At 42.5% G+C, this 21096-nt stretch overlaps 1 protein-coding gene across 2 annotated transcripts in view; it reads right to left on the bottom strand.

The window, feature by feature from the left end:
- Nucleotides 1–21096, bottom strand: part of STX8 (syntaxin 8) — a 240353-nt gene that overhangs the window by 208760 nt on the left and 10497 nt on the right. For both annotated transcript variants that reach the window (XM_019944173.3, XM_019944171.3), the window contains exons 3-4: nucleotides 19218–19312; nucleotides 10224–10334 (exon numbers count right to left, since the gene is read on the bottom strand). In XM_019944173.3, the coding sequence (XP_019799732.1) occupies nucleotides 10224–10334; nucleotides 19218–19312 (206 nt within the window). The remainder of the gene's footprint in view (nucleotides 1–10223; nucleotides 10335–19217; nucleotides 19313–21096) is intronic.

The following is a 21096-nucleotide window of genomic DNA, read 5'->3' as shown; positions in this document are numbered from 1 at the left end:
TTAGCTGATTTTGAGGGTTTTTTTAAATGAAAATTGTTTAAGTAGTACAATGACAGAAGACTAGCCCTATCATGTACTAAAACTTATAATAAAGCCACAAAATGGTATTAGCAGAGATCAATGAAATGCCTTACGAAGTCCAGAAATAGATCCAAACATGTATGCGAATGTATTATACGATAAATCTCATCTCAGAATTTGTGAAGGTGGATGACTCAGTAAAAAAAAAAATGTAGTCAGTCACAAAAATAGTCAAATAGGGAAAAAGTGGGATTCGTACTCTTCAAATTCCAAATGGATCAAATATTTAACAGAGGAAACAAATTTAACAAAAATTTAACATCAGAACTATCTTCATATACTAGATTGGAATAGGATACAAAATTTAATAACACTCTTTGGAGAAGACTGTATGGAAATAGGCAGTCACATAAGTTGCTAGTACAAGGTTAAACTGGTTCTATGAAAATTATAAATGCATATATCCTTTGGCCCAGCCATCCTTCTTCTAAGAACTTATCTAGAGATAGACCTAGACCTTCACACATATGAAATCCCTTATGTATAAGGTTATTCACCACTGTATTTTTGTAATAGGAAAAAAAACTGTAATATATATACACAAATGTAATAGAGTGGAAACAATACACATATCAATAGGAAACTAGTTAAATTACAATAGTGCATACAATGAAATATAAGGCTATAAAAAAAACTAATGACAGAGGATTCAATGACAACATCAACCCTCATATTTCAAAAAAAAAAAAACCCCAAAGCTAATGACAAAACCTCATGTGCTGGTTTGGGAAGATCTCCAGGATATTTAGATGACAAAAGAATGCTGTAGAATAAGTTGTGTAGTATGCTACCGATTGTGTAAAAGATGGAGGGAAATAAGAAAATATTCCTATTTGCTGGCATATATTCAAGAGAACCTTGGAAATATATACCAAAAATTATTAACACTGGTATTTGTTGAGGAGGGGGGCACACAGGAGGGAGGCTTTTCACTGAACACTGTTAAGTGCTTTTAAAATGTCTCAGCCACGGGCTTCCCAGGTGGCGCGGTGGTTGAGAATCTGCCTGCTAATGCAGGGGACAAGGGCTCGAGCCCTGGCCAGGGAGGATCCCACATGCCGCGGAGCGACTAGGCCCATGAGCCACAACTACTGAGCCTGCGCGTCTGGAGTCTGTGCTCCGCAACGAGAGGCCGTGATAGTGAGAAGCCCGCGCACCGCGATGAAGAGTGGCGCCGGCTTGCCACAACTAGAGAAAGTCCTCGCACAGAAACGAAGACCCAGCACAGCAAAAATAAATAAATAAACTCCTACCCCCAACATCTTCAAAAAAAAAAAAAATAGAAAGTTTCGAAAAAAGAATGTCTCAGCCACGTGAATACATTAGTTATGCAAGACACACCCTCCTTCCTCTCCTACTGAAGTCTGGAGTGTGGCTGGGAACTTTCTACAGGTATTCTCGACCAAGAGGAGCCGGTCTGAAGACGAAGGCAAAACAAAAACATGGCCAGAACCTGGATCATCACCGACTGTGGAATTAACCATCCCTCTCAATTCTCTAACTTGTAATTTATTATACAGAGGTATTTTTCCTTATGTAAGTGGTTTTGCGTAGGGTTATCTGTTCCCTGCAGCTGAGGGCATCGTGGCTGTAATACTAATGCGTGAGCTAAACCAGGCACCCCCTTGATGAGGGTAAGAACAATAAACACCGTCTTCTTTTCCAGACCTTTTAGGTGCTTTCCTTGGTCCTTCTCCTCCTCTGACTGCTGCAGACACAACCTCCCTTTCTAGTCTGCACTGTATATACCCATTTGCACTGAATTTGTCTTGTTTCCCCTGCCTGCCTGAACTCTTTCAGAATGAGCATTATAAAAGGCGAACAAACCCCACCAGGGTCGCCTCTCAGCCCACCTCACGTGCCTCTATTAACTTCTGATTCTAATCTCCGCTAATTGAGAAAGTAGGCAGACTATGTACCAAAGTTACTTATCTTTCCATCAAACCATCCCAAATAATCAGTGAGGCAGAGACAAAAAGTGAGGGGTTGCCCCAAGTCGCATTTCATGCGCCTCTTTGTGAGCGTAGTCAAAGACTACATTTCCCAGCCTCCCCGGCAGGCAGGTTGGAGCCATGTGATTGGTTACGGCCAACGGGCTGCTACATACGCAACTTCTAGGCGATGGCATATGAGAGGGGGTGAGGCCTCCACACCCTCTCTCTTCTCCTCTCACAGCGAACATGGCGGTCTCGTGTCAAACACAGCACAGCCACATGGTGGGAAACCCTGAATCACCCTTTGAAGGGAGCTGTCCCAGAGAACCACCAGACTTTATATAAGGCAGGCAAAAAATGCTTTCATCTGGTATTCCCCTGAGGGTCCCAGGTTTACAGAGCCCAGCCTATCACATCCCGACTCAGTCTACCTTTCAATCAACAGAAATCTGCTGAGCGCCTGCTATATACCAAACTCCCACTAGGTATTTATAAAAGATACTGGAAAAACAAAAGATCTTCATTCAGTGAGCAAATAGTTATTAACCATCGTGTTAGGTTTTGGTCCCCGTCCTCAAGGTATTTAAAATTTAGATGGAGAAACAAAATATAGGCTTGCAAAAAAATATATATTAAAACCACATGGCTTCCCTAGCTAAATCAGCTCCCCACTAATATTCCCTCAAAGCACAATATATTTTTCTGCTGAACTGATTTTACGTATTTGTATGAATCTTTAATTCATGTCTTTCTTGCTGAACTGTAAAGAGCTCAAATGTAAAAACTAGATTTTGTTCGTTTGTTTTGTTTAGGGTTTTTTTGCCACCACTCATAACAGGCACTCAGAAGAAAAGCGTCCATTTACATTTTTTATTCCTTAACTAGTTTATTAAATTATCAGAGAAATTTAATATTCTTGACTGCACTTAATACCACCTTAGTTCAACTATCCTTGGGGTCACTCAAAGAGAGAGAGAAGCACATCTTTACTGATTTCAGCATATCCTTTACATGCCAGATGACCCAGAAAGTTAGTGTATTTCTGGGGCATAAGTAAAAAGGATAAATTATGGCTTATCCGTTGTCTCACAGCTAATGATGCAGGAGTATATTCCTCAGAGATTTCCTCTTCTGAAAGAGTCGGTTCATCATGTGTTCATAACTTCAAGCAACAAAGTATAAACGAATAATTTTTTAGGAAATCTCAGTACTATCAGATGGAAATCATCCTTCTTATACATCAAGCTTTAAATTGAAAGAAAACATTCAATGATCTAAAATGGTAGAAGGGCAATACTTTTAATGGTATATTCAATGCAAATTTTTCTTTTGCCTCCCTTGGCTGCCAATACAGTGAAATGATATATAAATTGGAAGTATATATATATATTTTTAGCAGCTCCAAGGAAAAGTAAATATCTGAAATTAAATGTAAAGCTCACTCTAAGAAACTGTGAACATTTCATTTTCTTCTATTCTTTTGATGTTAGCAGTTGGTCTGCTTGTTAATATAGGATTCCTGACACATTACCATCTCAACCTCTAAATAACTTCCTATTTCCTATAATCCTCAATATACTTGGTGGTGTGAAGATTAAAGCTTACCCAATTAGCCACCCACTACAGCCGAGTTCATCACATAATCTCTGAGATGGTCACAGAGCACTGAAGTATGCAGTGATTTTTTTTTCTCTCTTTACAAAGATTTAACTAATTGTGAGAATTGGCAATGCTCTCAAATATAAAGGGCAGCAGGGTTTTCAATCAGAAGCTGTGTCACTGCTTTATAAATTAGGGCTTATCTTCTTCCAAGAGACATTGTTACAGAGACTTCTTTAACAAGTTTCCAAATGTCCTCAATTAGTCAACCATTGCTTACTGAGACCAAGGCTCACATCAAGGCTTACTGCTTTAGAATAAGGATCAGTAATCCGTAAGGTAAAACTCAGACTCCGTCACATGACAGCTACGCATTCAACTATGGGATTCCTACACTCGTGTCTGTTTAAAGGAAATGCTAATCCAGACTGAAGTTTGACAATACTCTCCTCTGCTTAAGTCCACATATGACGAGGAAGAGGAAAGAGGAGGAAAGTTTTGGGGGGCAGGGGATGGCAAAAGGACTCCTGAGAATGAGGGATGGGGGAGAGAGAGAAAGCAAAGACTTGGGGTGAGAAGAGGGAAGAGCTCAGGAGGACAGGGAGGGTCGACAGTTTTCAGGGAGTCCTGGTTGGGTTAACTGATCTTGCGGTGTTGCCGCCAGTCATTAGGGGGCTTCGAAATACCGATTAGCAGATCACCCCCAGTTCTCCAACAGTACCTGTGGTGATGGTCTAGCATGAATGACAAGATGTGCCAGAGAGAGCAGGTCTGTAACATTTTCAAGTTCTGATAAGGCTTCCTGACCAATGTGTTTCTGTAGGTTGTGACCTAAAAGCAAGACATGAGCCACCCCCCACCCCCTGCCTCCCCCAGTGACAAAGCAACCCACAATGATATCAAGAATGACAGAAGCCATCAAAACTACTGGAGGAATCCAGAGATTAGGGAAGCAGACGGAAACGATGGAGGAGCCCAGAACTAGGAATCTGCAGGACTGAAGAAATCTTTGCGAGTCACCGGAGACCCTAAGAGCAACCGACGGGAAGGGGAGGGAATGAGGTTTCTCCAGGGACACAGCTGAAAGGTCCCCGACAAGGTCTCAGAAATGACCGGGCAGCCTGACAGTCAGGAGGTGGGAGGGCAAGATCGAACTGGGAACCCAAATCCAATTCACGTCTACAACTGAATTCAGATCCTCAGAAGGCTAGGTCCAAGCAAGAGTTATTTGGGTATGGGAGGTTGGGGAAGGAAGGGGAGGCCTCAAAGGTGGGGATTCGGGGTTGAAAAAAAAAGGCAAAAATAACTCTGACATGGGCATGTGGGTGAAATCAAAGACTGGAAACTCTGACCTCAAATCTAAGACAGTCTACTTCTAGCAATTTCCTTGAGTTTAACCTGTGTTCGTGCACACACTCATCCACACACGCACTGCCTGCCTCCATCAACTCTGCACTGCTGCCATCCTCCCTGACGAGCTGGGCTTGGGCAGTGCCATCTAGGGGTTCATTTCACAGCCCTTGAGCAATTTCCCAGGGCTTCCTCTACATAAGAATTTGAGAACGGTTTTACCTTGTATGCATTTCCTTACCGATCAGATTCTCCTAGAATGTGTGTAGGACTTACTTTTTGGACAATTATGGGCTGAACTGTGTCCATCCCTCCCAACCCCCACCCCCGGCAAAACTCATTCGTTGAAGTCTTAACCCCCAGTAATCCAGAATGGAACCATATTTGGAGATAAGTTCTTTAAAGAGGCAGTGAAAGTGAGGTCACGAGGGTGGGTAAGAAAAGGAAGAAAAGGAAATTTGGACACGGACACACACGCGGGTATGACAGAGGAGAAGACAGAGGGGAAAACGGCCATCTACAAGCCGAGGAGAGAGGCCTGGAACAGATCCTGCTGTCATGGCCCTCAGGAGGAACCGACTCTGAAGGTGACACCTTAACCTTGGACTTCCAGCCACCAGAACTGTAAGAAAATACATTTCTGTTGTTTGAGCCACCCGGTCTGTGGTACTTCATTACAGTACCCCTAGCAAACTAATACAGACAGGTATACAGACATGGGTCCAGTGGGTCTAAAGTAATCCTAGCCCGACAAGGATTCACCAATAATTCACCTTCCAGGCCACCTACCATTGCCTTTCCTCTTTCATACCTCAGTGACTTACGGACTTTCTTCACAGGGAGCGATATCTAATTGCCGCACTGGTTTCTCATTCTCGGGCGCATTCCATGGTGCCTGGAGTGGACCACCACGGTCTGCTCTATCCATTTTACCTCATCAAGCCAATCCTCAGAAGTCATGTCTCCCTACAGGGCTCACACGCTTGTCAACTCTTCTGCAAGCTTACTTTGAATTACTCCAGATTTCTGTGTCTGAATAAAACATCTATGGTTCCCTCCAAGTTTCATCTTGAGGGCATGGAAATCAGCCTGGCCGGTTACCTTCATTATTGCAAACCCTCAGGAATTAGTTACCCCTGCTTCAGTTTCCCCTCAGGCTGGTCTTTCTGTCCCTGGCCAGCCCAACCATTCACCCATAAGCAACACCTGCAGGCCCACCAGGTGGATCAGCCTTAAATTAAACAGGAGGAGCAGGGGGCGTCCAGGTGATAGGACTTCAGAGGCCTGGGTGGGCCTCCATCCGACACACCTCTGCTACTGACCTGCTAAATTCCCTAAAATCTTCCTACCGCTTCATTTACTCTGGGCTTAAGGAGGCTTCAGCTCAAATATGTCCAGGAAGGTAAGTCGTTGCCATCATGGATTCCATTGCTAGAATCAATGTGCGACTGTTTACCATCAAGACCACAGCCAGCAAGCTGGGCACTGAGGAAAGGGACACAGAAGGAGCCGTGGGAGGTGAGAATAGGCGGGAGGAGAACCAGGTGCAGAACATGAAACGAGACTGGTCAGGGAGGCCAGGTCCCCCTCAAGCACTCATCTTGTAGTTGTAAAGGCTTTAGAGCTTACAAAGCCCTTCACGTTCCAATCACCTCAGCTGGTCCAAACAATGAAAAAGAGGCAGAACACACACCCCCATTTTCAAGTCAATGATTCTGAAGCCCAGATGACTGACTAGGAGGCAACAGAGCCGAGCGCTTCTAATTCCTGGTCCAGCTCTTCTTATGGTGCAACGGTTAAGAGTTCCCATCTGAAGACACACAGATCCAGAGGAAATCCAAACTCTGAGACTGATTAGGCTTAGAATCATGTGCAAGTTACCTGACCCCTCCAAGCCTCAGCTTCTCTCCTGTAAAGTGGGATGTTATAAAGATCTGAGCACAGGCACGTACAGCTTAGCATAGTGCCTGGCACACAGAAAACACGCAGGTGTAAGCCGTTAGCGCTCATCTCTCGGACCCCGTGAGAGAAAGCAGTGGTTCTCACCCTGCCACCCACCCCCGAGGAGCTCCCCACCGTGTTACGGCTACCCAGGCCACCCACCAGACACACTTTCAGACTCTGCAAGTATATGGTCTGGACGCTTTTTTTTTTTTTTTTAAGCCTCGTGGGTGATTCTGATGCTGAGTCCCACAATTAAGAACAGGTGATATAAAGCACTATTTCAAGCTGGAAGGGGCATTCAAACCACCTGAGGATCTTGTTCAAATACAGATTCGATTGAGTAGGGCGGGGGTGGGGTCTGAGACTACATTTCTAAACACAAACCCAGGTGATGCTGAACGTGAACAGGTAGGGCTTTAAGTAGCAAACAGATTATCACAGGAGAGAAGAGGGGTGACCAAAAAGAGATGGGGGTGACAAGCAATAGGAGTAATTTTGACATACTGAGATCTAGAGAAGTCATTCTGGCTTATAGACGAGTTAACTTGAATTTTACGCTACCTGAAACAGCCTGTTTGTGGCCTATCAAATATACACTGTACACCTGTTTTAATCACTAAAGGAAAGGGCACACTAACCAGAAGTAAAGACCGTCCATGTTAAAAATAAAGATTAAAGGCCCCTCTTCCTGGGACGCCAACGTTAATCCTCCTTTGATAAGATTCACTTCCCAGGTGCCAAGTTCATCCTGTACCTGCTGTACGTATACATCCTGGTCTGTTTTTCTGAAACCTTGAAGAAATGTATCCCTGACTTGTTTAACGTACTCTGTTCTGACAAGATATAAAACTGTGCTAAAAACCCTGCTTCTCTGGAGCTATTTCTTAGAGTGATCTGGGAAGCACGCTTCCGGGCTCGTCCTCAGTTTGGCTCCAATAAGACTCTTCTATTATTATTTTTCGTCGACCCAAGTGAGGGGGGGACCAAAAATCAACCATACCCCCCAGGAAGACCTAAGGCCCAGACTGAGCGGCGACCACTGCGCAGGCCGGACCTCGCTCGCTAGTAACTCGCTCCTCTTCCTCTGCAGCCACGTCGGACAAACCCGATAGGGCTGAGATTGAGAAAGTCGGTAAGTCGAGATTGAAGAAAACAGAAACGAAAGAGAAAAATCCACTGCCTTCAAAAGAAGCGACTGAACAGGAGAAGCAAGCAGGCGAGCCCTAAGGAGGCGCCGCCAACATGCACTGTACATTCCACAAGCACTGCCTTATCTTACTTCTTGTAGCTGTTTAACTTTGTAAGATGCAAAGAGGTCGGATCAAGTTTAAATGACTGTGCTGCCCCTTTTCACATCGAAGAATGGAAAACTACTGACAACGAAGGCCGCGCCCGCCTCTCCCATCCACCTGTCTGGCTGGCAGGAAAGGAAAAGAACCTGCATGTTGGTGAAGGAGGAGGCTGGGTGGGACGGCAGTGAAATCTAGAATAAAGAGTAAGCTGGTCTCAAGGTGTCCTGTGGGCTGTAAAATGCAGTTTAATCAGGGTGCCATTTTTTGTTGTTGTTCAAATGATTTTAGTTATTGGAATGCACAATTTTTTTAATATTCAAGTTTTAAAACCTGGGGGAAAAAAGACCTAAGCCCCAAGTGGGCCCCTTCAATATCATTAAACGACAATGAAGAGAAGCAGAGCCTGACACACAGGAGGCTCTCACCTAACAGTCACCGTCACTAGTCATCAGAACGGCCACCTCCACGACAGAGAAGGATGTCCGTGTCTTCTCCTCCAACCATCACCTCTACTTGGCCCCTCCTCCCCTACGAAATTTGCTTCTCCCGCCCCACGCTACCTTTACTACATTTCTGGACTTCGATGTGAAGACCCGCCCTGACAGAGGACACTCTCTCCTCGCCCCGGATCCCCTTGCTCACCGGTTCTTTTTCACCAGCCCTGAATCCCCACCTTCACCCTCCCACTTCACTCCTGCATCCGCCCGAGCAGTGTCCAGCACCACGATGAATCAGCCAGCTCACCGGAGGCTTCAGCGTCCGCTTACAAACCCTGCCCAGGACACAGCTCCTCCTTCCCTAACTCCTGGCTTTTATTTCTCCAAACGAACAGCTCCAACGTTTCATCTAGCTTCCCAAATTTCAACGTTTCTTTCCACAAACCTTGGATCCCACGCTCCAGAGAAAGCTAGGACGGACCGGCAGCCGCTTCATCCTCTTCGGCTCGCCCTTGGGCTGTGGTTTTTCAAGCCTGGCTGCAGATCAGAATCACCTGGGGCCCCTCTAGGACCACGCCCTCCACGCCCCTGGATTTAATTGTCTGAGGCTGAGCCTCGTTAAAACCTCTTTAAAAAAAAAACACCGCCCCTAGGAAGCAGTGTGACTCCTAACCAGGAACAAGCTGCCGCCCCACAATGAAGGCATCATCACCTCTCGTGGGGAAGGCGGGGAGAGGAGGGTTTTATCCTCATCTCATCTGTGATGGTTCCCACAATGATGTTAAGAGAGTTCTAGAAGCCGGGGGGAGGCCAGTTCTAAAGATGTCACAATTTATACTTCATTAACCTCAGCTGGGAAGGCCGGACCGCTTCTCTGGGTTTTTCCAGCAGAGCCGGGTACAGAGCAGCTGACAACTCTGTAGAGTGTGAATTACTCTCCAGCAAAGAACAGCGAGAAGAATCCAACGGCCCCACACCTCTAATTCCATGAGCCATGGACTACAACCTTTAGGACACATTTTTATAACAAGTCAATTAAAAAAAATCATTTTCAGGGACTTCCCTGGCGGCCCAGTGGTTAGGACTTCACCTTCCAAAGCAGGAGGTGCCGGTTCATTCGATCCCTAGTTGGGGAGCTAAGATCCCACATGCCCCGTGGCCAAAAAACCAAAACAGAAGCAATATTGTAACAAATTCAATAAAGACTTTAAAAATGGTCCACATCAAAAAAATCTTTAAAAAATCATTTTCCAACACAGATAAGAACATGACTTCTAGAGTTTAAAAGGCAGCTAACATAGCAGAAAGCTCAACCTAAAGAATGAAAAGACATTTTCTGACTTTGTATTTTACCTAAATAGCCTTCCTCCAAGATGGGATTCAGCTGAACATATCTGGTTTACTAAATCTAGAAATTTAATGAAAACTACATTGCATAGAAAATAACAAACACTATAAATGAACAGACTATATTTTACTAGTTAAAGAAATTTTAAAAAAAGAAATTAAGCCATTCAGGAAATAGCTGTAATCTCTGCAAATAAATTTCACCCACCACATAAACCCTGTAAAGGAAAACATCGTACCTGATGAGATCTGGTTCTGCACCCTCGTTCTTAAAGGATGTCAGAAGTAGTCTCTCTCGAGTTACAAGATCATCCAAAAGGTTTTGTCTTCGGTCTCCTTCGAGCTGAGTTCTGCAGGCATCTCGTTAAGGTCCAAGAGCAGGTGAATTACCTCATTTGACCTATTACGTTAAGTGAGCTCTCCAAGTCAGAAAGGACTGTTATAGGCTCTGATCAATCCTACCCAGAAGAGGCCTGAACCAACCTTCTCCTCCTGCTCTAACCTCAGACTTCACTGATCCTTCCAGTAAAGGACCTGGACAGAACCATCACAGAGGGACTTAACAAACACTGACACAGATCCGCCACACGAGATCCTTCACTGAGAAACACAGTTGGTAAACACGATTTTCCTCCCAGCGGCCACCCCGGAAATGTCCTTCCTCTCAACAGGGCAATGTGACTCAGGGAGTCATCAGGCTTTGAGTTTTAGGTCACGGTGGTCAAGGGTTTTTCCTGGACACTAATACCCTAAGATACTCTTCTAAAAAAGGAAAAAGAGAAAGAAAAGTTTTCTATGTTGCCCCCTTTCTTCCATGTTAATGAACACCTACGAACACACCTGGAATATATTTTGTAAAGGGCTACTTCATGCAACAGATTTGCTCTAAAAAGCTGTTACCATCGGCTCATTAAATACATTGCATGAGCTTTAATTCTCAACAGAATTACAAAGAAATAATCATATTTTTATGTGTTAATCTACTAAGCACGCTCGACTAGGAGTCCAAAGGCCAGCTAGTCCTATTTTGATCCTTACCTACGATCCTGAACCAATTACTTCACCTTTTTGAATTTGTTTCTTCATGTGGCACCCAGATCATCTCTCACACCTCCTCCGGCACGATCCATGGCCACAGTTTTCCTGGTTCCAGTAAAAGGGAGACCACTACTTTGGATTTCTGGATTTCTAGATACTTGTCCTTTCAAGAGGGGATATTAAACCCTGCATTTAGGCCCCAGAAGTTTGAGAACTTGGCAGAATCAAGTACGTTTCCCTGGGTGGGAAAACCACGGCCCAGTGAATCTACTTTTGTTGATCATTTTGAATAGAAAAAGCTGGCCAGCTAGCAAAAAAAGCAAATAAACCCATCAAAAATGTTCCCCAGTAGCAGATATTAGTTAGAAAAATCATACATCCCCCCCAAACCAATGTAACTAAGGAGTGTTAGTGACTTTGACTACTTAAAAAATAATAATGGATACATTCTCTCTACATTCCAGAACGCCACGCGTTCCTGAGAAAAATGACTACCATCGCTTTTCCGTTTCCTGCTTGACTACAGACATTAAGAACCCATCTTGGAAACCGTGAAGTAACAACTGTAACTAAGAAACAGTGAGCTTAAGTCCTTCCTCTGTACTAATAAAAGGGCCAAATATTAGCCTTCTGATCAATGCAACACCAAGAATAAATATCAATGTGTTTCGAATCAGTGGCAAATTGTCAATAAAGCAGAAGCCTCTTCTATCTAAAAACACGCTCCTGGGGGTGGGGAGAGACAGAACCTGTGTCATGAATTATACAGGACAAAACTGAATTTTAATCATGGAAAACTATTAACTATATCACAATGCTGATTAGCCTTGTCTTCTCTTCTACACTCAACCTACTCTGGCAATCTGTGGTTTTGTTGGGATTTAGTTATCCAACCATCCAAGCGAGCATAAGCTGAACGATGATCCAATATTATAACTAAGCACCGATCTGACTGGCTCAGGGTTTAAACATAAAAAGTAAAATTCCATATCATTAGAAGATGACTTTGGAGAACTTTCTAATACTCTTAGAGTAAGAAAGATTTTTCTAGTCAAGAATGAAAACCCAGAGGCCATGAAGGAAACACTAAATCTGGCTCTATAAAAATTTTAAATATCTGCAAAGTAAAATTACAAGTGACAAATTAATAGTGGCAAATTTTAAAACCTCAAAGGATATAACAGGGCATAGAAAAAAGAAACAACAATAATGCTAATCAAATGAAAAAAATGCAGTTTCACATTAGTAAAAGAAATGCAAACTGAACCATGCTATCACTTTCACCCATCAGGTAAGAAACTACGACAGGGCGGTTCTGGAAAGGGGCAAGGAACCAAGCACTCTCAGACATCCTTGGTGGGAATGGAAATGGGTTCAACCAATTGCCACGTTGCCTTCTATATACATAACAAAATTTAAAAGGCACATTCTTTCAACAGGAATTTCTCCTACAGGTATATTCACATGTCTATACAAAGATGTAGGAACAAAGATGTTCACTGCAGCATTATTTATAATAGCCAAATACTGGAAACATTCTAAGGTCCGTCAATAAGGAACTAGCACACCTCTACAGTGGTATGTTTTGCAGCCCCCAAAAAAAGAGAGAGAGAGAAGAGGAAGGCTCTTTATGTATCGATGATAATGACAATTAACATTTCTGAGCACTTACTAAGTGCTACATAAGTTATTTGGTATGGAATAATCTCCAAAATAGTGTTAAACAAAAAGCAGCAGCAAAGAGCTAAACACTGAATAGTATGCTCCCACTGCATACATTTAAAAAAAAATCTAGGGCTTCCCTGGTGGCGCAGTGGTTGAGAGTCCGCCTGCCAATGCAGGGGACACGGGTTCGTGCCCCGGTCCAGGAAGATCCCACATGCCGCAGAACGGCTACGCCCGTGAGCCATGGCTGCTGAGCCTGCGCATCCGGAGCCTGTGCTCCGCAACGGGAGAGGTCATAACAGTGAGAGGCCTGCGTACCGCAAAAAAAAAAAAAAAAAATCAGAGAAACATATATGTTTGTATATACACTTAAAATTTATGGAAGAATACAGAAAGAGTTGCCTCTAAGGAAAGGGAACTGGGGATTCAGGGTGTAAGGGAGACTTACTTCCCATCCAATATTGTTTTGGACTGTTTGACTCTATCAAATGCTAATTAACAAAAAATTTCAGAACCAAACGTATAATATGATCCCTCTGTAGTCAAAAGCATTTTATATTTACATGTGTATATATTTGTTCATGCCTAGAAAAGTCTGTGATGGCAGGTACCAACCACTAACACATTAACTATGAAAGAATGAGCTGGAACAGGATGGGGATGGGGAAGAGAGAGAAGAGTCATTGGTTAAAAATAAGAACTATAGGGCTTCCCTGGTGGCGCAGTGGTTGAGAGTCCACCTGCCGATGCAGGGGACATGGGTTCATGCCCCTGTCTGGGAAGATCCCACATGCCGCAGAGCGGCTGGGCCCGTGAGCCGTGGCCGCTGAGTCTGCGCGTCCGGAGCCTGTGCTCCGCAACGGGAGAGGCCACAACAGTGAGAGGCCCGCGTACCGCAAAAAAATAAAATAAAATAAGAACTATACAGGTAGAAAGTACTTTTTTAATAAAAACAATAAAGGCAAGTTTTAAATTTAGCAGATATTAGATATAAACTAGTTGAGAATAAATTAACAAAGAACATCAATTTTAGGAGCAATAAAACTTGGTGATTATGTTTTGAAGATTATTAAGTGAAGAACAGAATCACAGACAGCTGATGCTAGGAGAGGCATATCCAAGTCTCTTGTTCTTCTGACCAGGAAACCAGGGCCCTGGGCAGCTGGTAATGACAATAGTGGGCTAGAGCCCAGCTCTTTCCAGTCTAAGTCAGGGCTTTCCTACCACCTCGTGTGGGGCTTGACCACCAAACGTTCCAGGGGCTCCTCCACCCTGAGGCCCCCAGTACTGCTCACTTAACTTTGCCACTTCTTAGCATCCTGTTAATAACAATACTGGTAATATTAATTCAGAATATTCCCAGAGACTCCCTGTAAATCTGGGACAACTGGAAAACTGTTCAGTTAGGAACACTCACTCTACCTCTTTGTTCTGTTTTTATTTTAACCTATTAAGAGAACAGAGCATAAGGAGATGGGGGGAGGGTAGAGGAGGTTGAAGAGGATAGATGCACAGCCCTTCTGCATAGCACACTTACTATACAGAAGTTGCTGTTAACGAGAGGTCAAAGAATCGTCTAGGCAGTGGTGACACTGCATGGATGTGGTCTCATGGTAGTTGGGGGAAGCGACGACAGGGTGAGGAAGGACAAGTAGAACACAGGGCACACAGTCAGTGGCCAGAACTGGGACCTCCTCTTCCACCAACGTGGTGACTAACCAAGGAAGAAGGTCAGAGAACAGACAAATAAGGAAACAGAAGAGCTAGCTACCATAGTACTTTTTCATCGGCTAGGCTGATGTTACATGTAATTAATTATAACCAGTTCATGGCAATGCAATGCTGCAAATGAAACTGGGTCCTGATTTCATATCACCAATACCCATGACCAAAGTGCCTCAGCCCAGTTTCTCTGCTATAACCTGGGAAGCACTTCCAACCTACGATGGAGTGGGCTGAAGATGGTGCTGGACCCAGGGGACGCCCCACCCCCACTCTAGCTCCGAGTTTCTCCTTATTTGGTAGAAGGCTTAAGAATTTAGGCAAGTCTTACGTGCAAATTAATTGCTCTGGAGAAGCATAATTACTTCCCACTGCTGCAAGAAGGACTGCACAGAGACAGTTTAAGGTCCCAGAGGACAGAAGGTTTTTCTGGCTCACATAGTACTTCATCCCTTTCATTTTACTATTTTTTTTTTTAAGTTAACAAACTCTGCTGAATATCTATTATGTACCTGACCAGGTCCTTATCTTCCTCAAAGCACTGATCGATCATATTTTGCAAGTAGTATCTTAATACTATCACTGTCTGTGTGCTTTGATATACCCTTCTTACTTGATTATAAACTCCATAAAAGGACTACCTGTAAATTCTCCAAGATGGCTGTAATTTTAACAATGATAAAATAGTAAGTAGCAGCTAATCCTCGAGGAGGGCTTACTTTATGTGAAACACCTTCTATGCATATAATTTAATCCTCCCAACAATCCCATAAGCCGGGTGTACTTTGATTATCCCTATTTCGCAAATGAGAAAACAGGCACAAAGAAGTAACTTGCCCACAAAGGGTTAATAACTATCTTTTATTTAACACCCACAATTATGGGGGTGGCTTGTCCTGTGAGATGCTTTAAATATATTTTCTTCAACTTTCACAACAACCTGCAAAACAAGTATGATTATTCCTACTCTACAGATGAATGAAACTAAGGTCAAGAAAGGCTACGTTGCTCTCTGGCCTTGGGGAAGTGATGGAGCTTGTCTTCTACCTCAGTTCTGTCTGGCTCCAAAGCCAATGTTGTTCCCAGTATTCCAATGGTGCCCAGACTTTTGGATTTCATGGAGCAGAAGTATTTCCAAACAAACTGCGGGGATGGTGATGGGGGGATTTATATAGACCAATTTTGCCATCTATGGACATTCCAAAACCCACGATAGACAAAACTCTCATCTACTTTTACTATCATGATGAAAAAGCAAGCAGATGTTAATACCCAAAACTAGAGAGAACCATGTAAACAGACTATAAATCAGAAAATTTCTACTGAAATAAAAATTATCTTGTCCTTATTTTTCTCACAATAGCAGACACCAGTGAAAACTGTCATGGCCAGGTGCAGTGTTTTAGAACCACTTCACCTCCACTGGAGCCCCGAGGGGCTATCCCTAAAATCTATCCAGTGAGCCTCTCCACACCTACATGTATCCAGGTTTGTTACACGGCGATTGGGGCATCTATCCTGCCATCTACCTATCTGTCTGCGCATCTTTTTTTTCCCCAAAAATACAAAGTGGAGCAGAGTTATTTATGGATTTAAAAAAATTATTTCTAGGGAATTCCCTGGTTGTCCAGTGGTTAGGACTCGGTGCTTTCACTGCTGGGGGCCTGGGTTCAATCCCTGGTCAGGAAACTAAGATGCCACAAGATGTATGGCACGACCAAAATATAATAATTATTACTATTTCTACAGGACTTCTCCCAAGAGACCAAAATACCTTTTGATACTGAACCCCTCTGTAAAGTGATTTTTTAAAATTCTTTTTAAAGTACCAGAAGTGTTGCCTTTGAAAAACCCAACAAAAAGACAAGCTTCATTTAAAGCTAATTCTAAGAATAATTTTAGCATTCCCTGAAATTTCCTATGCGCCCTCCTGTAAACCCACCTTTTCTCAGCTGGTGAGGCCATTATAATCCCCATCTCCAAGAAGCACCGTGAACAGAAGTTAATGTATTTCAGCAATTTTCAACTCTCTGGCTGCAGGACTTTCAATTATAAATTGCAAGTTAACCAATTCGAAAGCACGCCACTTTCATTTTCACATTTATTCTCGCCAGAGAAAAATACTTTTTCAGGAAAGAGCAGTAACATCTTAGGCCTAACCTCCCAGAATTTAACTGTTTGGAAGGCATTTTCATAGGACTTATCTTTCTGGCAACTCCTAGCGTTCTCTGGAAAACTTCACGAATGCAGAAAGGCATAAATTTATTAAGTAAGGTACCATAAACTCAACTACCCAACACAGTAAGGAAATGTGGCTTTCAAATATTCACGTTAAAAAAGTCACCCAACATTAATTATGCCTCAAGAAAAAGGATTAAAAAGTCACTCTCCCGGCGATTTATGGACACAAATTTTTCTAAGAATTACAACATCATAAAGTATACCTAATAAACCACAGTGAAGACTGTTTAATCTTTCTGATGATTAAGAAGGGTCTTGAGGATTTGCATTATAAACAAGATTTGTCTTGGCATACAGCAACATGCCAAGCAGTAGGGAACTCTAGTTAAAGACAGGCCACGTGACAGTGGACTGTATTCTATCACTGAAGTAGAATTCAGCTTTTAAACAAGTGGCTTTGGGTTCAGACAGCCCTGCGTTGGAATCCTAGCTTTCCATTTCTTAGCAGTGGGGTCTGGGCAAGTTACTTAAGCTCTTAAATATTCTTCTCCTCGGTGTGAAAAAATTTCCTCTGCTGCAATGCTGTCCTTTCTTTCCAACTTCATCAGTGACTTGAGGTGCAAGTTTGCTTTGGCCTCAATACCTCTTTTGTAAAGGTTCAGCTGCCTCCTTTCCATTCTATCTAAGAAATGGTCTCCCTGAAAATACAGAGCTTTATGAGCGCCCCCATGGGGTGGATTATCTGAATTCCATCCCTAGTTTTGGTTGCAGTTGCAGTAGAAATAGACCCAATTATTTGAAAAAAATTATTACATTTTAAAGAAAGCTGTTATATTCCAGACGAGTTTTTGATTTCTCCTGGGAAATTCTAAATTATTCACATGATGGTCCTTAAATATTTTCATAAATATTTCATATTTTCAGAGTATTTAATACCTCTGGTGTTTTCAAATGCCTGGTGTTTCATTCAGCAAATTCTGAGATCACCACAAAACCAGAGTCTATGAAATTTCAAAATATGGTCACACTGCAAGCATTTAGAAAAATAAAGTCAATTATTACCGTGGCGTGCTTGGTACACCCCATAATTAATAACTAGCAGAAATTATTAATAGAAAAAAGTAAATGTTATTAATTTACATCTTCTTGCCCTACAGGTGTAGCACATAAATATTATAAGATGAATAATAATCAGTTACCTATCAGCAAATAAAGTTATTAATATTACACTGGGAAACAATATTTAACTACGTTTCTAATACATGTGATTTAGGTAATATTAAAATGAGTTTGCACACCTTGATCCCATGCGCAGAATTCCAAGTACTTAGTACTGAAAGTGGAGAGCACAGCTCCGCCAACTTGAGGTCTATATATTAAGACTTGTGCATGTTGATAAAATAAAAACTCCTTATATAATAGACTGTGCAGTAACAAATGATGCCAGATGGAGGGTAAAGTTACAAACTAAACATATCAGAATATTCCAACTGTGTTAAAAATAAGGGCCCAATTGTTTACTGAAATTAAACTTATATTTAAAACCTTAGTGTTTTAATAAGTGCACACTGGAAATCATGCAACTATCTAAACCACCCTCCCTGGTGACATACAGTGGTGATACTTGGAGAAAAATATATTTTAAAACATCTTCTATTGTTTTACCTAAAAAGCTATATTCCTACATTTTCCCATGTTTAAAATTGGGCAATAACAACCATTTCCCGAGATACCAAAGTTTGATACAAACTAAAGACAAAAAGGTAAGAGAGGGCCAGTTTGAGGTCAGTTTTAAACTCGGATTTAAAGGATTAGTTTATGTAACAGGTCAAGTGTATTTTCCTAAACTGATCAGATTATGAATTTCTTAAAAAAAGAAAAGAAAGAAAGAAAATATTTTGGCGAGTTCTCTGGTGGTCTAATGGTTAGGACTCCACACTGCCGGGGCCCAGGTCGGATCCCTGGTTAGGGAACTAAGATCCCACAAGCCACTGCATGGCGCGGCCGAAAAAAAAAGAAAGAAAGATTTTAATTCTCGACATTGTTGGTGGGAGGCTGAGGTGATGACATAACTTGCTTCAGGCAAGTGTTTCCTACCCCACAAAACTCCCAAAACAGGGGTACTGTCTGGACCTCTAGAACAACAAGGCAAAGAAGTAACATCTCAATAATCTACATAATTGGGGGAAAAATGCATCGTTTCTACTGGTACTGGCTTCTCAGAAAAGAAAACGAATCGTTCAAAACTCTGGGAACTACAGAAGCAGAATCACAATTCAAGGGTGTCATGGAAGTTCTCCTGCTGGACCACCTTCAAGGCAGTCTAGACAGGTAGCAACATGGGGCGCGGTGTCAATACAGCACTGACAGAAAGCATGAGCTTCCTGCACTATTAAGGTTACACCCAACTAAGTTAACTCCTGCCGCGTGTCTTGCATCGCCAGCATATTCACTGTAAAACATGTAACAGACGCTTAAAATAGAAATTGAGATTATAGGCAATATTTTGGAAACCAGGTCTTCCTCAAGCTGTGGAAAAATCTGGGTGGCCCAGATTCCTTCCTTTCTTAAAATAAGACTGCTTGTCCTCCCACTCTAGCAAGAGGTGGAAATGTTTACATGGATACATCTGATGTGTTGACACAGCTCTTAGCAATAAGTCCTTCAAAAGGGCGATCTTTTCCTTCAGTTTCTGCAACAAAGCTCTGATTGTCACGGTAAGCTGAAAAGAAAAGAACACAGCCTGAGAATGCTAGTCCAGAGGTGTGAGGTCTCCTAAAAATATCATGTAAACGTTGCTTTACAAACTATGATTCAATCAAAGAAGGGCTGCAACGACAACCTCAGGGCTGTACGGAATCTTAACAGTCACTTGGGCCAGCCACCCACCTAATGCTCACACCCAGACCTATGACCTGACCAGCTGGTGAGCCGGTCCACACCTGAACCCTGACATTGACTGGAAACTGTCACTATGCCCTCACAATCAGCTGAATTCTGTCCCTTGAGCATCTACCCTCGGATCCTATTGGTCTACCTCGGAGCCACGCAGGAAACTGCATGTCCCCAGTCTTTGTTCACCAGCAAAAGCCCCACGGTTCCCTCAACCATGCTGCAAAGAACAAAACGTCAAGTCCCACTGCCATCCCGGCCACTCCTCCCTAAACACACTGGTACACTTACAACCCATTAAAAGTTTTATAGCGGGGTGTCCTTTTTATACAAGAGGAGTGTTGACCGCATGGGACTCTTTTTCCAGGAGGTGTGAATTTTCTCCAAGTTACAAACCCAGAGTAAAGTTTTGTTTGTGACTCTAAGTGCTGCCTTTTTAAAGGATGGTGGAGAGGTGGGGAGGAAGCCTCTTAGGAATTTAAAAATATGAAAAATAGAATCGCCCGTGTAAAGTAAACACAGTCAACCGCGGATATAATTGGAGATATGTTTAAAAAGGCACTCTCACAAGTTTGCTACCTTGTTAAAAGAAGCAATTATACAACTGCAGTGGAAGCAGGGGCTCTCTCCTTAGATTAGCAGGGTCACATAAGGAAAATACAGCGCAACAGCAGAGGCTGGCCAAGGGCTACACACATCAAGCAACCCTCAAAGGTCTTACCAGCCAAGAAAAATCTCACCTTAACTATTCTAATACCCCTGGGAACCACAGAAAAACCACCCACAACGTTTATGGGGAAACGCCAAGGAAAGCAGATCCCTCCTCACTCAAGAAGTAAAGAGCAAAACAAACAAACAAATGAACAAAAGAACAACACACACACACACACACACACACACACACACACACACACACACACCAGGTCTAAGAAGAATCTACGAAATTAAAGATCAAAAGCATTCAACAGATGAAAGAATATGTAGCCATTAAAAAGTATGGCTGGGGACCTCCCTGGCGGTCCAGTGGTTGACACTCCATGCCTCCAATGCAGAAGGCGCTGGTTCAATCCTTGGTCGAGGAACTAAGATCCCACATGCGGCGCAGCATGGCCAAAAAAAAAAAAAAAAAAGTATGACTGAAATCTATATTTGTTAACATAGAAAGATACCCATCATAATTTATTAAAAGAAAAAGAAATCAAGTCATAAAAAGAAGTGTCATCCACATAGAGAAAAAACAACCCAGGACCTAAAGACATCAAAACATCAAGGGTAGTTATCTCTAAGGAGTGGGATTTCTTAATATTTTATAAGAAAACTATTACTTTCATAATCAGAAGAAATGTCCCATTATGATAATTTAACAGAAGCTTTCCAAAGCACAGAAAAGGATGGAAAGCCTAATTCATATTTTAAGCTAACACAACCCTGGGAACAAGCGCTGACAGAGATAACAGAAAAAAAGAAACTACTTGCCAATCTCCCTTAAGGATTATACATGTAAAAGTCTTCAAAAAATTTTAGCAAAGCAAATTCAGAATTACATTAAAAATGACAATATACCATCACCAAGTAGAATTTATCTGAGTAATTTAAGAATAGTTTGATGTTAGA

The sequence above is a fragment of the Tursiops truncatus genome, chromosome 20, assembly GCF_011762595.2.
Source record: "Tursiops truncatus isolate mTurTru1 chromosome 20, mTurTru1.mat.Y, whole genome shotgun sequence".
Classification (NCBI taxonomy): Eukaryota; Metazoa; Chordata; class Mammalia; order Artiodactyla; family Delphinidae; genus Tursiops; species Tursiops truncatus.
This window is presented reverse-complemented; position numbering and strand designations above follow the sequence as displayed.